Here is a 15,273-nt window from a genome sequence, read left to right on the forward strand (position 1 = left end):
CTATACATTTATCAGAATCAGAATACTTCATTAATCCCCAGGGAAATTATGTGGGTTATAGTTGCTCCAGTACAGTAACATTAACAAAAGCAGACTATTTAACAATACAATATGTTAAGATATAAGGAATAGCACAATATATACAAATCACCAAATAATAAATATCCCGGGTTGACAGATGTAGTTATAAATAAATATTAAGAATATTGACAGCAACATTACAGAGTAGAAAAGAGCGTGTGTAAAACGTGCGTAGCTATTGCAGTGTTTACAGTGTGTTTGATGGAGGAGTTGTACAGGGAGATGGCCACAGGCAGGAATGATTTCCTGTGTGATTCAGTGGTGCTTTTTGGTAATCTCAGTCTCCCACTGAACGTGCTCCTGTGACAAGCCAGCATGTCATGAGTGGGTGGGAGGTATTACCCAACATTGTCTTTATCTTGGACAACATCCGCCTCTCCGACACCACCTTAAGGGAATCCAGCTCCATACCCACAACATTACTGCATCACTTTGTTTTTGATTTGATAAATAACCATGTTCCTGGTGTGTATTTAACAGTGTGTGATTCTCCTCATATTTACATATTTACATATTTATGTACATCTGTTCACAGAAACGGTTATAGCAAAAGACTAATGAGAATTTTAGAAGGACAATTTTAATGGGAAGATAATTGTGATTCGGTTTATTTCCTGTTAAGAGAAATAATATCGAAAGCGTTCACGTGTTTATAAAACTGTAAGTAGTTGGCTTAGTGTATCTCCCAAAATACTGTATTGGCACTATGAAACTGCAGTTTCTCATTTTTACTATTACTTTTGTACTGGATCAATAAGTTAGTGTCCTGCTTAACAATCAGTCAAATAAAGCCTTTGAAATAAATGATAAATTTTGCTGTGCACACCCCACAGCAGCCTAGCTGGTAGTTGCTAGCTCTCATCCCCTAGTTCTAGTCATTTAACTGGTTCTGTCCACTCTGTTGGTGTGTTTTTTAATATCGTGGCCTGCTGTGTGGTACTTTTTATGCGCTCCTTTATTCATTAACTTCTACAACAATATTTTACCTTCTGGCCTGTATTTCTCTTTTATATTTGGTGTTAACATACACCTTAACTTGAGAAGCTAAATCATTATTGTTATTTAAAAATGTTATACATTTTATCATTGCATTTTTTTTTACCTGTGTGTCGTTAACTTTTTTATTCTCTGGTATTTTTTTGTGAAGCACTTTGTGATCTTTGTATTGAAAGGTGGTAAATAAATGACATTTTTCTGACGCATGTAATATTAATATGGAGAGATTCATTTATATTTTAACAAAACCCGCGGTAATGCTGTAAAATGGGAGTAAATAGAAACTCTATTCTATCATTTTAAAATCCTCGAATGTTTTTGTTGCCCTTTTCTGATTGAGTTCAGTTGAGTCAATGTTAGTGTCGTTGGTGTTTGTCACTATTTGGTTGGTGTAAAATGTACAGGAACTGACAGGAAATCCTGCTGCAACTGAACTGAGTAGGCAGCATGTTTGACTTTAGTGTGTGTGTGTGTGTGTGTGTGTGTGTGTGTGTGTGTGTGTGTGTGTGTGTGTGTGTGTGTGTTTGAATGCATTATTTTTGAGTAAAGATACACACAGTACAACAAACACATCGATTAGAAGCTGTTGCTCAACTCTGATCTGACCTGACCAGTGTTTGCTGATGACTCACCGGTTTGTGAAACTGAACCTGAAGGCTTCAAATGATCAGAGAGCAGCGTTAGAAAATCATTCAGGAACAACTCTTCGCACAGAAACAGGAACGATGGAGCGACTCTGTTTCCTTTTGTGTCTGATATGTGTGTCCTCAACACTGGTGAGTTTCTCTGATGTTTTTAAATAATTTTACAAAGATGTGGCCCTGAAATTTTTTTCTTTGTCATTTTACTGTATACTATGTGTTGTTTAATAAATAACAAGAATAATTATGTATTTACTGATCACACATATGTTTATTATTTACTGATATGAATACATGAACATAGAATTTGGCTGTTCTATTTATAAAGATGTCGAGCACACTGTCTTATCCATTATTTACTCTTTTATTTTACTACCTAAGTTTATTAGATATATTTCTGGTAATTATTATTATTATTATTATTGATTTATATGAATATAGTAACAAAAGATTTAGCAGTTGTGGACGTCGGCTTGAGCAGAATGCTGAATACTGATCAATCAAAGAAACAGTCACTATCTTTAGCTGTTTTAAGAATTCAAATAAAGGATGTGTAACTTAGCAGACCTAACAAAACAGAGCTTCATTTATACTTACAGATTTTATATATATTATTTAAAGCCAGTTATTTAAATACTGCAGACTGATTAACTACCACTGACCTAAAATTTTCGTATGCAACATTTAACCTCCTAAGACCCAAACTTTTCCACGGCATGCATTTTTAATTTCTCTTTGATATTTGAGCATATTGGGGCCAGATGAATGTAAAAACAAAGAATTACCTGATTATTATTTTTTTACCTGATTTTTTTCTCTTAAAAAAATTATAGCCACATATGAGGATATTCATTTAATATTTCGACAGAACAGTAGCAGTTTAATGTCCTCGTAAGTGAATATCAGGCCCATGTAGAGCAAAATTGAGTATTTTGGTCTAAATAACCCAAAATGTGATGTCCACATATGTGGACGTCAGGTAAATGGACTGATTCTTATATGGCGCTTTTCTACTCTCCCAGAGTACTCAAAGCGCTGTATACAACATGCCTCATTCACCCATTCATACAAGCGCTTCTAAACTCAAGTGCAACTAATAAGCATTCACACACATTCACACTCCGATGAACGCATCGGAGGGCAACTTGGGGTTAGTATCTTGCCCAAGGATATTTGGCATGCAGACTGGGGCAGCCAGGAATCAAACCACCAACCTTCCAATCAGTAGTTGATCTGCTCTACCACCTGAGCCACAGCCACCCCAGGGTCCTAGGAGGATGATAAGAAAAATAATTATGTACTAATAACAGTATAAAATTGAGTACATTTCAAAATAAATTTGCAATAAATAAATTTGAAAAGTATTTCTGCTTATATAATTATTGTAATTGTGGATTTTACTTTATAAAAATTATTAATAAAATCTTTATTTGTGGGTAAGAAGCAAACAATTTAAATATTTTTAGTCAGTAATATTATTCCAAAGAAACACCTCCTAATTTGAGCAGTTCAATTGAAATTGGTTATACGTGTTATAATGTACATGTCTGATGTGCAGCATCTGTTTTTAAGATTTTTAGTTAGTTTTATCAAAGAAGTTCAGAATGTATCACCAAGCCTTTAACCAGGGTTTTGTTTAAGTAGGGTTTCATTGTAAAAGTCCTTGTTGTAGACCAAATGGACTAAAATAGCTGCTCTGTCACAAAGACTCTTTGCTTGCAACTATATGTGCATAGTCACCCCTCAAAAATCCATTGTACACCAAGAACAACCAGAGACAATAGCTATGTTTTCTGCCCTAACTAAAACAATGTTGACTTTCTTGTCTTCGTCTAGGCCCAGGTTGATCCCAGGGGAGCTCGTCCAGTGGAGCAGGGCACCAGAAGTGAAAAATGTGCCACTGAGAAGGAATGGCCTTTCTGCACAGACGTTGAATGGGTATGCAGATTCTCTGTTGTCTCTCAGAGCTCAAGCTAGGCAAAGTTCTTATTGACCTCAATTAATGTGTGCAATTTTAAGATTCAATGTTTACAAGAAAGCTGGACTGGTGAAATTCCAGTTTCTGTCAGTGCAAAAGTCTAACTATGTACTTAATCGATAAGATTTCAAAATTATGTCTTAGTGTTTATATATGGTAAAGAGATGCTGCTATAATAAGGGAAGGAAATCTGTCAGCACGAGCCGATTGCAATAATTAATGCTTAAAATGACAGAAATCTATAATAAATGTTATATTGTGAATGACCATGAGGGAGGTCTTTATGGGTAGGAAAAATGGTTAAACTTGTGAAAATACACTACAGAATGTACAATCCGGGCCAGACTGGAGCTTTTGTGCCTCTGGTTGTACTGCCAATTATTAGAATAACCTGTTGTTCTATATTTAAATGACTCTGATTTTCATGTGACACAGAAATAAGGAATAATTATGTCTTCTCTTTGGTCATCCATTAGGGCCCTAAATGTCCATCAGGCTGCAGGATCCAGGGTCTGATGGAGAAATACGATCACAATATGCTGAAGAAGATCGAGAAAATCCGCAGCCTGCTGGATCAAAACAAGGCCAAACATCGCTCCGCTGATACGGTGTCGAAACAGACCTACACCTACTTGAAAGAAAAGCTAACCACTGACGCTGGTTAGTGTGGCTTTGTGCACTTCTTCTGTTTCCCAGTCAAGAGTTTAATGGTTACAGGAACCCAGTCTAGGTGGTTACAGGACACCTGGAAGTTGTTTCACAGTTAAATAAATATCTGCATAAACTGATCAAAAGTGCAACCCTAACAAGCAGCTTTAAAGGTGTACACAGTCATATTTAAAAGATATTTAGCGGAAAGAAATGGGACATGGGAGTGCGCACCAGTTTGTGGAAGCCATCATGTGGTTTTATTCCCAATATTATCTCAATTATTTATATCCAGCAGAACCCTCCCATCTCCGGACAGCTGACAAAATGCATTTAAACAAAAGTAAGAATCAATCCATCCATTTATTAAACTAAACGTTTCCTGTTTTCTTCTACTAGGTGGCGACAACAACTACCTTGAATTGGCTCAGACTCTTCGTCAGAGGATCACAGACATGAAGATTAAAATCGACAAACAGATGACTGTCCTGGCAGCCCTGAGGGATCAGGTCAAAGACCAGGTCACAGAGATGCAGAGACTGGAGGTATACCAAGCCAGCACAGTCAAAAATACATGTTTGCATAAAAAACATGACAAGAACATCCTTAAAAGTATTTACAAATGCACTAGAGAAGAAAGAATTTAAAGTACTGAGGATAGTTGACTATGCAAAAATATTGAAATGCCTGTAACCAACAGTAGTGAAGCCACAGGTTTCAGAAGTCTAGAAGAAAGAAAATAAGAACATTTTAAAAAGCACTTAGCCAGCGCCAAATCACAACAACAGTCACCTCTAGTTGCTTTATGCTGTAAGGTAAAGACCTTAGAATAATACAGAGAAAACTCCAACAATCCGTTGAACCCTTAAAGCAAGCCCTTGGCGACAGTAGGAAGGAAGAACTCCCTTTTAACAGGAAGAAACAGCAGAACCAAGTTCAGGGAGGGACATCCATCTGCCGTGACCAGTTGGGGGTGAGGGAAAGAAGGCAGGACACAATAAATCAACATAAATCAGTATAATAAATATCTACACATGGATATATTCAGATTTGTACTGCGAATGTAGCTCAACTTCTGACAAAACTCTGAATATTAATTAATCAAAAGGTCCGATTAACTAAAGTAAAATCTTTTTATGGCACCTGTGTAACAGTGAGAAGCAGTAAAATATTGTTTTTTATTGTAAAGATATGTTACAATGGCAGAGTGAATTTGTTCACATATATTTAAAACTACCACTTTTTTTACAAGTTACTTTTACAATTTTTTTTTACTCTTGGGTTTCACATTTTTTTTAAAAACTTGATCTCCTCTTTCAGGTGGATATTGATATTAAGCTTCGTTCCTGCAAAGGATCCTGTGGAGGCTACTCTGAGTACCAAGTGGACACGGAAAGCTATGTCACCTTGAATAAACAGGTGAGAATTCAAGCGACCACATCTATCCACCCAGTTAAGGGTGAATAAATTAAAAACAAGCTCATTAAATTGCCAATCAGCAGAGTGAGTCAATAAATAACTAATTGTGGGGTTTGCATACAGTGAAACACCAGCTATCTCGAGTAATCTGCTGTTTTAAATACATTTTAAGTCCAAGTAATTTCACCTCTCACAATTTCTTAGGTTTTTGCATATCTGTCCCATTTTATTGACCACTAGAGATAACCTTGGAAAAAACTTCTTTTTCCTATTTTTAAATGGAAAAAGAAGTATTTTTAAAAGCTACCCAAACCTACATGGCTCTATGCAGAACTGTAATTGCCCCCAAAACTTAATAACTTGTGCCACCCTTGACATGAAGAACTTAAATAATTTGCTATAACTGTCAATGAGTCTTCACAGTTTTCACCCATTTGCAGTTTGCCATTACTTTTGTCACCAAAATAAAGTTATTACTTTACATCTGTTAAAAGTGGTTTAAAGTTTAAAGGGTTGCGGGTCGGACTCAAACTCGGGTCGGCCACTCTAATCATACAGGATTTGGTCACCTGCTCATCCCACCAAGCCAAAACATGAGAATAAATAGTGAGAAATACACTATTTTAAGATAACATTGGAAATAAAACAACCAAAAAGAAAGTTTTTATTGGCTGTTTTTTGAAAGGTAATAAATTCAAAGATACAGAAAAAGTTATATTTGTTAAAAAGTCAAAATATTTAGTTGTGACCATTTTTATATTCAATTTTTTCAGAATTAATAAAAAGATATTTTTGTGTAAGATTTGTGTTTGTCATTCTTCTGACAATTGAATTTTTCCCAACATTAGGTTGTGAACTTCTCTTTCTGTCTGTCTTTCCAGGTCCAGCAGTTAGACTCCCAGGCACCCCAGAATGTCGAGACTGTGGGGACGCTGTACGTGATGAAGAGCAGGCCGCTAAGGGATATGGTTGTGGATAGCAACTTCAAATCCGGGGCCGTTGAAGGAGCAGCAGGACAGCAGACTGCAGACAAGTTCCCTGATGTAAGAGAGCCGTCACATTTAGATTTCATCTCTTAACAAGCATTACGTTGCTGGTAACTTTTCAGGTTTAGAGGTATATTCAAAAATAACTATTATTATGGCGTTTTCATGTACTTCAAATGGAAATCTTACAATAGGAGAGAGATAAGGCCAAAATTGCCTTTAGTTGACATTCTCCTGAAAGCTAAGCGCCTCATTTCTAAAACTATGCATCTTTACCATGTGGCTAAAATGTTAATCTTAACTCTAAGCGGTAATGCAGTGATTGATGAAAATCTTAAGTAAATGCTTCCCATTGTTTACATCTTGCACCAGTGAGCTAGTGTTTGATTGTTTTATGCTACTTTGGAGCACTTTTTGTCCCCTTGGATTGCCCACTAGTGGAGTTCTAAGACCCAGAGGAAGCAGACATATCAAATTTTGATATCAACTGACATTTGTTATTGACAGTTTAGTCTTTTTAAAACGTTTGACAGCATTTAGTTCAATTCAATTTAATTTTAAATACCCTAAAATTTGATTCCTTTTGGTTTGTGGTTCTTATTTGGTTAACTGTACTGTATGTTTGGAAACTTTAGGCTTTTATGTTACACAAACATTTATTGGGAATTGTTATGGCACCATGAAAAAAATGTCAGGGACTTCTCAAGCAAGAAGCAGCTATTGAGTTACTGACCTTCCGGAAGTTGGAAACCATTCTCCCTCTTGAGCAGGATCTATCATTTCATCAAATTCTGTTAATATTGCTCTATATTTGTATAAAAAAGTACTTTCACTGAACCAATATTCCTTAAGAGTTTTTTTCTCTTTTCTTTTTCTAGGTGAGGACTGTCCATTTGGTCCTGGAAGAGGAAGGCTCTAGCTCATCCCCAGCAACTGTTTCCAAGGTCCCAGGTACTTCCTTCTCTTCGTCTACATCCTCATCCTCCTCATCTTCATCGTCCACCTCTTCCACATCATCTAGATCAATCACTGAGATTAGTGGTCGTGGCGACGCGGACACGTTTGGTTTGGGTGGAGGGTCGCATAGCCTCGGCCAACCCAGTACAAGTCATGTGTCCACCAAAACCATCACCTGCACCAAGAGAACCCGAACAACTGTGGTTCATACAAGCGATGGGCCAGTGGAAAGGACAGAGGAGGTGATAGAAGGAGGACCCGGATGCCAGGTGACAGGAGACTTCACCAAGGGTGGGATAAGCTCCTTGTTCCCCTCTCTCAGCCATACATCTTCATCCTCTTCTACTGGCTCCACCAAGACCGTACATCTCAGCAGCACTAAGGGCAGCGTCTCTGGAAATACCAAAACTGGGTTTAGCGATCCATTCGACTCTGATGTCGGGCTCGACCTTGGCGCATTTCTGACTGACAATACAGAAGATGATGTTCCTGATTTTCACGCCAGGAGTGTGAAGGTCACATCACGAATCGAACGCCAGGCGGATTATGTAGGAAAAGGTACTGAAACTGACCTGGAGTAAAATATACAAAGCCAAGAAGAAAATGATTAGCTAGATAGCATGCATTAGCATCAGATAGCTTGCTAGCTAGCCCTATGTACCAAAATGATAAGTGAATACAGCATTTTTTGTTGTTTGTTTCTGGAGTTTAAATATTTTAAGATTTCCCATATAATACATTTGATAAAAACATATTTCTCATTGATAGTTTACCAATCAACAAATTCCTGATTAGCGATTAACCAAACTCTCCAAAAATCCTGCAAATATCACCACCCACATCCGTCCTGCTAGCCACAGACTTATTTGCCACAAAAGAGTGTTTAACATAGAGATCAGGAGACGAAGAATCGACTGCCAGCAAGTTTAGCTTTTGTCGATGAAGTGTCCATTTTAGCCAGTCCACGCTAACTCGCGGTTTGCGGTATGCCCCTCTCTGTTTACAGATTGCGTTGAAATCTACCAGAACCATCTGAATGGGGAAACAAATGGCCTGTTTAAGATCAAACCTGGCGGCACCGACTCTGAGGCAGTAGTGGATGTTTACTGCCAGCAGGAGGGTATTATGGGAGGGTGGTTGTTAGTCCAGCAGCGAGAGAGTGGTGCACTCAGCTTCAACCACAGCTGGGTTGAATACCGCAATGGGTTTGGATCAGTGGACACTCAGGGCAAAGGCGAGTTTTGGTTAGGCAACCATAACCTCCACTTGCTAAGTAATGAAAGTGAGACTATGCTGAAAGTTGAACTAGAGGACTGGGAAGGTGCTGTAGCCAGTGCAGAGTACACTATACGGGTAGGATCAGAGGCGGAGGGGTACCCGCTGCATGTCTCCACATACAGCGGGGATGCTGGGGATGCTCTATTAATGCCAAAAGCATCTGATTTATCCCACAACGGAATGAAATTCAGCACCTTCGACAAAGATAACGATAGATCGGAGCATAATTGTGCAGAGATTTATGGGGGTGGGTGGTGGTACAACAACTGCCAGTCAGCTAATTTAAACGGTATTTATTATAAAGGCACATATGACCCCAAAAAAACAAACATCCCACATGGAACCGAGAATGGAGTTGTGTGGGTGACATACAAACCAGCAAATTACAGCCTGAAAACTGTTCGGATGTTTATCCGACCAACTGCTTTTTAACTTGAAAAAACAGGTGAATAGATAACAACCAGAGGACAAAAACCAAAGGTAGAATCAATCTATCTGTGCAATAAGTACTTTCTGTTTGTGAGCATGCTGTGTAAACAGTATTGATTCTTTTGTTAGCACTACCAGTCCAATGTTCTTGCAGTGACCCAATGTTTTTCGTGTTTCTCAACCACTGAACTCTGCTCAATCAATAAAGACTCAGTCTTCACTTTACTCACTGTGGTTTGTGTTCTCATTTCCCGCTAAATAAATAACTTGAATTTAATCTTATTGACTTGAATTGAAACTTAAAGATAGAAAATATGTACAAAATCTATCAAAATATTAAACCACATGGTTGCAGAGTAATAAACCACATGTAAAATAACTGGGTATTAGGAGTATTTATATGGTCTTATAGACTGTATGTATAACTGGCACTCACTTTGCTATTAATATTTTAAAAATAAAGCGCAATATAAGGATATATTATTTCATAATGTGAGTAATACAAAATATATGTTAAAATATTCTGAATGGGTATATCTAGTTTGTAGTGTCAAAGATTGCCGCTGAAAAGTAAAGCAGTTAACCATGCTAAGTCATTCTGTGTTTGATGAATTGTATTTATTGTTATGTTGTCTTCCTTCCTTCTTAGAGTTGCTGGGTTGATGATGACGTGTTAGCACACATAACATGCAAATTGAACTCCGCGCAAGAAGTAGCCAAAGCAAGTATTGTCGAATGTGTGTACACAAGGAACTGGTGACAAAAAGTTCTTACACAATATGATATAGTGCAAGAAATACTACTACTACTAATGGTAATAATAATTCAAAACTTTAAAAATTTATATGTGCATTGCTGAATTTAGGCATCAAAACAACAGGAACTACATAAAGATTACAAGATTAAAAAACATGAATGTGAAAACATGAAAACAAGATAGTGATTAAGTATTATTACCGAAAATAAGAAAAAGTATTCAGAAGGCATTAAAATGTTATGCACAAGTCATTCTATAAAGGAGATCTGAGTATCCCTTTGTTTTAAACCCTGAAACTTATAACAGTATCACATTCTTTGATCTGTGCTTCAAAATACTGAGTTAAGAGTCCTCAGATTTCTAAAGGAACAAAGTCGTTGTTTTCATTTAAAAGAAATAACAAAAAATCTCACATATAGATGACCTAATACATTTATTAGGCTGTCACTTAATGTATTTTTTTTGTTAAATTCAATTCAGTTCAGTTTTATTTATATATAATATATATATAACACCAAATAACACAGCAGTTGCCTCAAGGCACTTCACATTGTAAGGTAAAGCTGTCCTAAATTAAAAGTATTTATAATAACGAGAATCTTTAATGGTTAATCCATCAGTGTGTGCGAACTCTAATCAAAATTATATTTCTAATGCTAAAATATAACTATTATTATCCATCATTTTTAAAATGCATTTTATTATTTATTAAAATGTATTTTTTACCATATAATAAAGCGCATCTTTAGATTATGATTAAGATGCCAGATAGCAGTTATTTTACTTACAAACATGAACAAAAAAAAAAAAATGGTTCTTCAATGTCAGTTAATTCGTTTTTGTTCAGTGTGAAAGCTCAAATTTCAGTATAAAAATGGCACATTCAGTTTATTTGCCTATAAATAACAATTAAATGAGACATACAACTGTAAAAGTTACCAAGGCACTCTTAGGATACAATTTATTTGAATTGATTTAAATGAAAATATGCTTTGAGTGCTCCAAGAGAGTAGAAAAGCTCTCTATAAGAATCAACTATTTAAATACCAACTGTGACTAGCAATACCTGTGATACTGTATATAACCCATAGAGGGCATTAAAAATAAAAGCACCAATGTGGTCTAGCGCAGATTAGTATGCAACATAACAACAGGATCTACATAAAGATTACATTTTAACTGTAACATCCTTGTGTTTTTTATGTAATAAGTTTTTATGGTCATTGTTTTTATCTCTGGCCTGGTGATAAGGACATTGGAAAGTTATCTTTTATGCTTTTTATCCATAGAGCCCATTTTCACCTCACAGTTTCATAACTATTATTGATTTTGTGCTTGTTTTTCATGTGGAAATGTTAAATAACAACCCCGAAGTTACTGATCTTTGTACAGTCCACAAGTTCCATCAGTGACACAAAATAAACACAAGAAAGTGCACGCAAATCACATTTCGTTTGTACTGTCCTATTTGAATTAGAGCACAGTTGAAGGTGGACTTTTTTTTCCCTCTCTGCAGTGTGTATCAGGTTCAAACAGCAGAATGAAGATGGCCGACCGTCCCCCAGTGCAACCCAGATGTACAGGAAGCAGCAATGTGAAGCAAAACTAGAGACCCCGCTGTGTTTAGATGATGACTGGGTAAGAAGCATACAAGCACATAAATACAACTCTATTGATGAGTACTATAAAGAAAATCATTTGCTAGTTTAAACCATTGTAATATCAGGATGTGAAAATAATTTGAGTTTCTTGAGCTTAAATTAAAAGAAATTCACAGAAAACATGAGGGAAACCAACTTAAGTGCTCTCTTTGAGAGGAAGAGGGCACTTGGGTTTTGGTGTCCAGTACTCTTGACCACCACACGTCAGCTTTAGCCAAAGGTGACCAGCCATACTGAAAGAGGTCACTATGTTAGAAAACCAGCAAACCAGCATTTATTGACTTGCTCAGTCTCATAAACCAATAGGCAGAAAATCACCTTACACAAGCAGCCACCTTTAGCTGAAGTGCAAAGCGCACAGATGACATCTACAAAAACTTTGAATTGAATCCAGGATTTGCTCTTGATAACTGGTAGAATTTAAACATTTTCAGTCGACTTACGTATTATTACACAATTGCTTGAAAACTTAAACTAGCACACCTAAAGTACTTTTTATCTTGCTTTTATTTGTCAGGGATCGCAATCTAAAATACATCAGTCAAAAGGTTTAAGCTGTTTAAGCAGTAACTACATCTGTTCTGATATCCTTCCCTGTTTGAGATCAGTGGGGTTATCATTACAGTTACACATCCTAGAATAAAAACAAAACACCCCCTCTTCTTCCCAAAAAAGGACATAACCACATTAACCATTAAGCCAGTTAATTTGAGAAAAATGTCAATAATGAAATTGTTTCAATCAATTCCAGTTTATTTTATCTGTAACCCATGCACTGACACACATCCAACAGCTGGCAAGATGTAGACTAAATTTCAAAGTTGGTAAAGAATTTGGAAAGATTTCTTTAACGTTTCAATTTTTTCTTTGTAATCTGTCTTAAAATAAATAGTTACTCGTGAACTAAGTGTTATCAGTATAATTCATGAATACTCTGGCACCACTGATAACAATTGATTGTTATGAAGGACAGTCCTACAACATGGCTTAATTAGCAGTTGTCTAATTATTTGAATTATTTCAACCCAGCACCGTGCTACCACTTTACTAGCATTACTCTGAAAAATCTAAAACGCAAAGTGTAAATAAGATGGGGTTTTTTTGTTGTTATGATGCATGATAACTCAGAATGACCTGTTACTATGATGCACTGCCAACCTGACCTGTTCTCTTGTCCTTCTCCAAAGTTTTCTAAATGCCCGTCTGGCTGCAGACTCCAAGGTTTGATCTCACAGATGGAAAACAAAGTGGAAAGAAAACTGCGGGAGGTGTGTAAAACAGCAGAGATGTATGAAGATGCAACAGAGAAGTCCATGACTACAATGACTCACATATACAACTTTAACCGGCGAGTCATCATCAACAGATACAGTTAAGACTCTTTGGGGATGTTTGGATTTGTGGTTGTGGATAAAATAATTCGTAAATACTTACTAAAGTAATGCTGAGTTACTAATGCAGAATTTCATCTCTAGTGTTTAAGCTGAAATTCGTGGAACAAGCAGAAGAATTGGGCAGAAATTTCACAACGCTACAGAAACGATCAAGCAGTCTGTCCCAACAGATAAAAAAACTGATTAGCAAACTGCAGAAACAGACAGAGGAGCTATATCGAACAGAGGTAAGACATAAACAAATACTATTGATTGGTCGATTGTGCAATTGTTTGACTGTATTTACATTTAAGACTTGTTGATTACCTTATTCTTCTGACACTGATTGCTGCAATGTTTTAAATGAATGCCCTAAAACATTTTATTTTATATTTGACACGTTAAACAACTCAGTGTAGTTAGTATTTATGGAATGCCATTTCATAAATGGCGTTATTGTCCTCTATTGCAAAGAAACACATTTCAGACAAGTTATGTTCAACCTGATACATTTATATTTTTTGTAATACTTTTTCTTACTTTGTTTTTTGTTCTTTATGGTGTTTGTTGCTTGAATAACTGCTTATTCAACTTGTTTTTGTTGCCAGGTGGACATTGACATGAAGCTACGAGCCTGTCGCGGGTCTTGCCAGTCTGTGCTGCCATTTGAAATTGATCATCCCGACTATCACATCCTTCGAACTCACATGGAAGACATGGACAAGACTCTAAACAGAAGAGCCAAAGCACCTTTACCTCCTGCAGGCATCCCACATATTAAGCTCCAGCCTATAGACATAGTCCCAGAACCAGCTGAAGGATACAAGACGATCCCGACAGTCCAGAAAGAACTACTGACCCAATTTGAGGACATTGAACAGAATCAGATCATTTTGGAGGAGCCACTGGAGGAGTTAGAGGATGTAAATGATCACAATCATGTAGAAAGGTTTAATTAAATATGGGGCTGACAGAAAACAAGGAAGCACATTGTAATCTTGTTACTTAAATAACCATTATTTTGTTTCATCTGCAAAGTTTAGCTATCGTTTCAGTTTATATTTGGATCAGCAATGTGAGTAGTTTGTGGGCTAGTCTTTTCCATATTTTTCGGTGGTATGTCATTTGAATAGATGAGATAACATGAAGAATAACTCTGATTTATGACATGCTGTTTTACAGTTCAATCCAGGGGCATTTTTGATTAAAAACAATGGGGGGGAAAAGCCTTTTGGTGAATTTAAATATAGTTAAACTACTAACGTTAATGATGCAGTCTGTGTTCTGCTGGGAAACTTTGAGTCAAGGTATTAGTGGATGTTACTGTGACATCTCCCTAAACACACCCACAGTACACTCCCACTTTTGGCAGTGGAACTGCCTTACAGCATCTGCTTTGTCAGGCAAGAGAATAGACCCCACAAGCAAAAGCTAGCTTGTGTTATTACATTGAAGAGGTGGACTGTGCTTTTTTCAAAGGATGATGGGAGTAGACAGTATTACTAATTCTGTGCCTTATCAATGCACCTGAGAAATTCTCCTGTTACCTCCATTCATTATCCAGACAATGCACTCCTGTTTGGTCATCTGTTATTTACCTCACAAACTCCATGATTAGGCAATAAAACTATTACTTTACCCTCGCTGTGCAGTCATTGCTTTATGCAACTTACTAAATTTTATTTGTGTAAGTGAAAATGCTGTCTGAATGGTTACAAGTTGCTATCCATTGTATCCTTATTCTGTTTTATTAAATAGTTTCTGATAACCAATTTTGTTTTATATTTATGTTTACTTGAGTTTACTGGATGACTGGATATCATCCCTGTCAATTATAATCAAAACTTTAAACTCCAAAACTTGCAAAAAATTAAATAATCAATGTTTTTACATTTAATTCATTGTCACATAAATCCTTTAATAGTTTTCTTGGTATGCAGCAAAAATGAGCAGATGATTCCAGTGGTACCAGATTTGTCTTATTTATGTCACAGAAGTGCTCATAGTGTTTAAGCAAAAGAACATTTAAATAGCAAAGACATTTTTGTTTCTTAGGTGAAATAACCAAC

The 15,273-nt window shown here is 36.5% G+C and overlaps 2 protein-coding genes across 2 annotated transcripts; both read left to right on the forward strand.

Moving 5' to 3' along the window:
• The first annotated feature begins 1,685 nt into the window (after window positions 1–1,685).
• fga (fibrinogen alpha chain) lies at window positions 1,686–9,638 on the forward strand. The gene is made up of 8 exons (XM_086273020.1): window positions 1,686–1,853; window positions 3,555–3,656; window positions 4,173–4,356; window positions 4,744–4,889; window positions 5,665–5,763; window positions 6,645–6,806; window positions 7,628–8,264; window positions 8,713–9,638. The coding sequence occupies exons 1-8, from the start codon at window positions 1,701–1,703 to the stop codon at window positions 9,414–9,416; spliced, it is 2,187 nt and encodes a 728-aa protein (XP_086129146.1). The 5' UTR covers window positions 1,686–1,700; the 3' UTR covers window positions 9,417–9,638.
• A 147-nt stretch (window positions 9,639–9,785) lies between these two features.
• On the forward strand, window positions 9,786–14,970 carry LOC147334519 (fibrinogen alpha chain). The gene is made up of 5 exons (XM_086273031.1): window positions 9,786–10,150; window positions 11,687–11,808; window positions 13,019–13,202; window positions 13,307–13,452; window positions 13,813–14,970. Exons 2-5 carry the CDS (start codon window positions 11,746–11,748, stop codon window positions 14,161–14,163), a joined length of 744 nt encoding a protein of 247 aa, XP_086129157.1. The 5' UTR covers window positions 9,786–10,150; window positions 11,687–11,745; the 3' UTR covers window positions 14,164–14,970.
• The last annotated feature ends 303 nt before the right edge of the window (window positions 14,971–15,273 follow it).

Source organism: Aulonocara sp. 'chitande type north' Nkhata Bay, linkage group LG3, assembly GCF_057382095.1.
Source record: "Aulonocara sp. 'chitande type north' Nkhata Bay isolate Kocher_YH1m ecotype deep benthic linkage group LG3, A_spYH_male_GT1.1, whole genome shotgun sequence".
Taxonomy (NCBI): Eukaryota; Metazoa; Chordata; class Actinopteri; order Cichliformes; family Cichlidae; genus Aulonocara; species Aulonocara sp. 'chitande type north' Nkhata Bay.

Coding starts and splice junctions, on each gene's coding strand:
- LOC147334519 (XM_086273031.1), top strand. CDS start 11,746: ATGTACAGGAAGCAGCAATGTGAAGCAAAACTAGAGACCCCGCTGTGT. Junction 13,203..13,306: donor AGTCATCATCAACAGATACA/GTTAAGACTCTT, acceptor TTTCATCTCTAG/TGTTTAAGCTGAAATTCGTG. Junction 13,453..13,812: donor AGGAGCTATATCGAACAGAG/GTAAGACATAAA, acceptor TTTTGTTGCCAG/GTGGACATTGACATGAAGCT.
- fga (XM_086273020.1), top strand. CDS start 1,701: ATGACTCACCGGTTTGTGAAACTGAACCTGAAGGCTTCAAATGATCAG. Junction 1,854..3,554: donor TATGTGTGTCCTCAACACTG/GTGAGTTTCTCT, acceptor GTCTTCGTCTAG/GCCCAGGTTGATCCCAGGGG. Junction 4,890..5,664: donor CAGAGATGCAGAGACTGGAG/GTATACCAAGCC, acceptor CTCCTCTTTCAG/GTGGATATTGATATTAAGCT.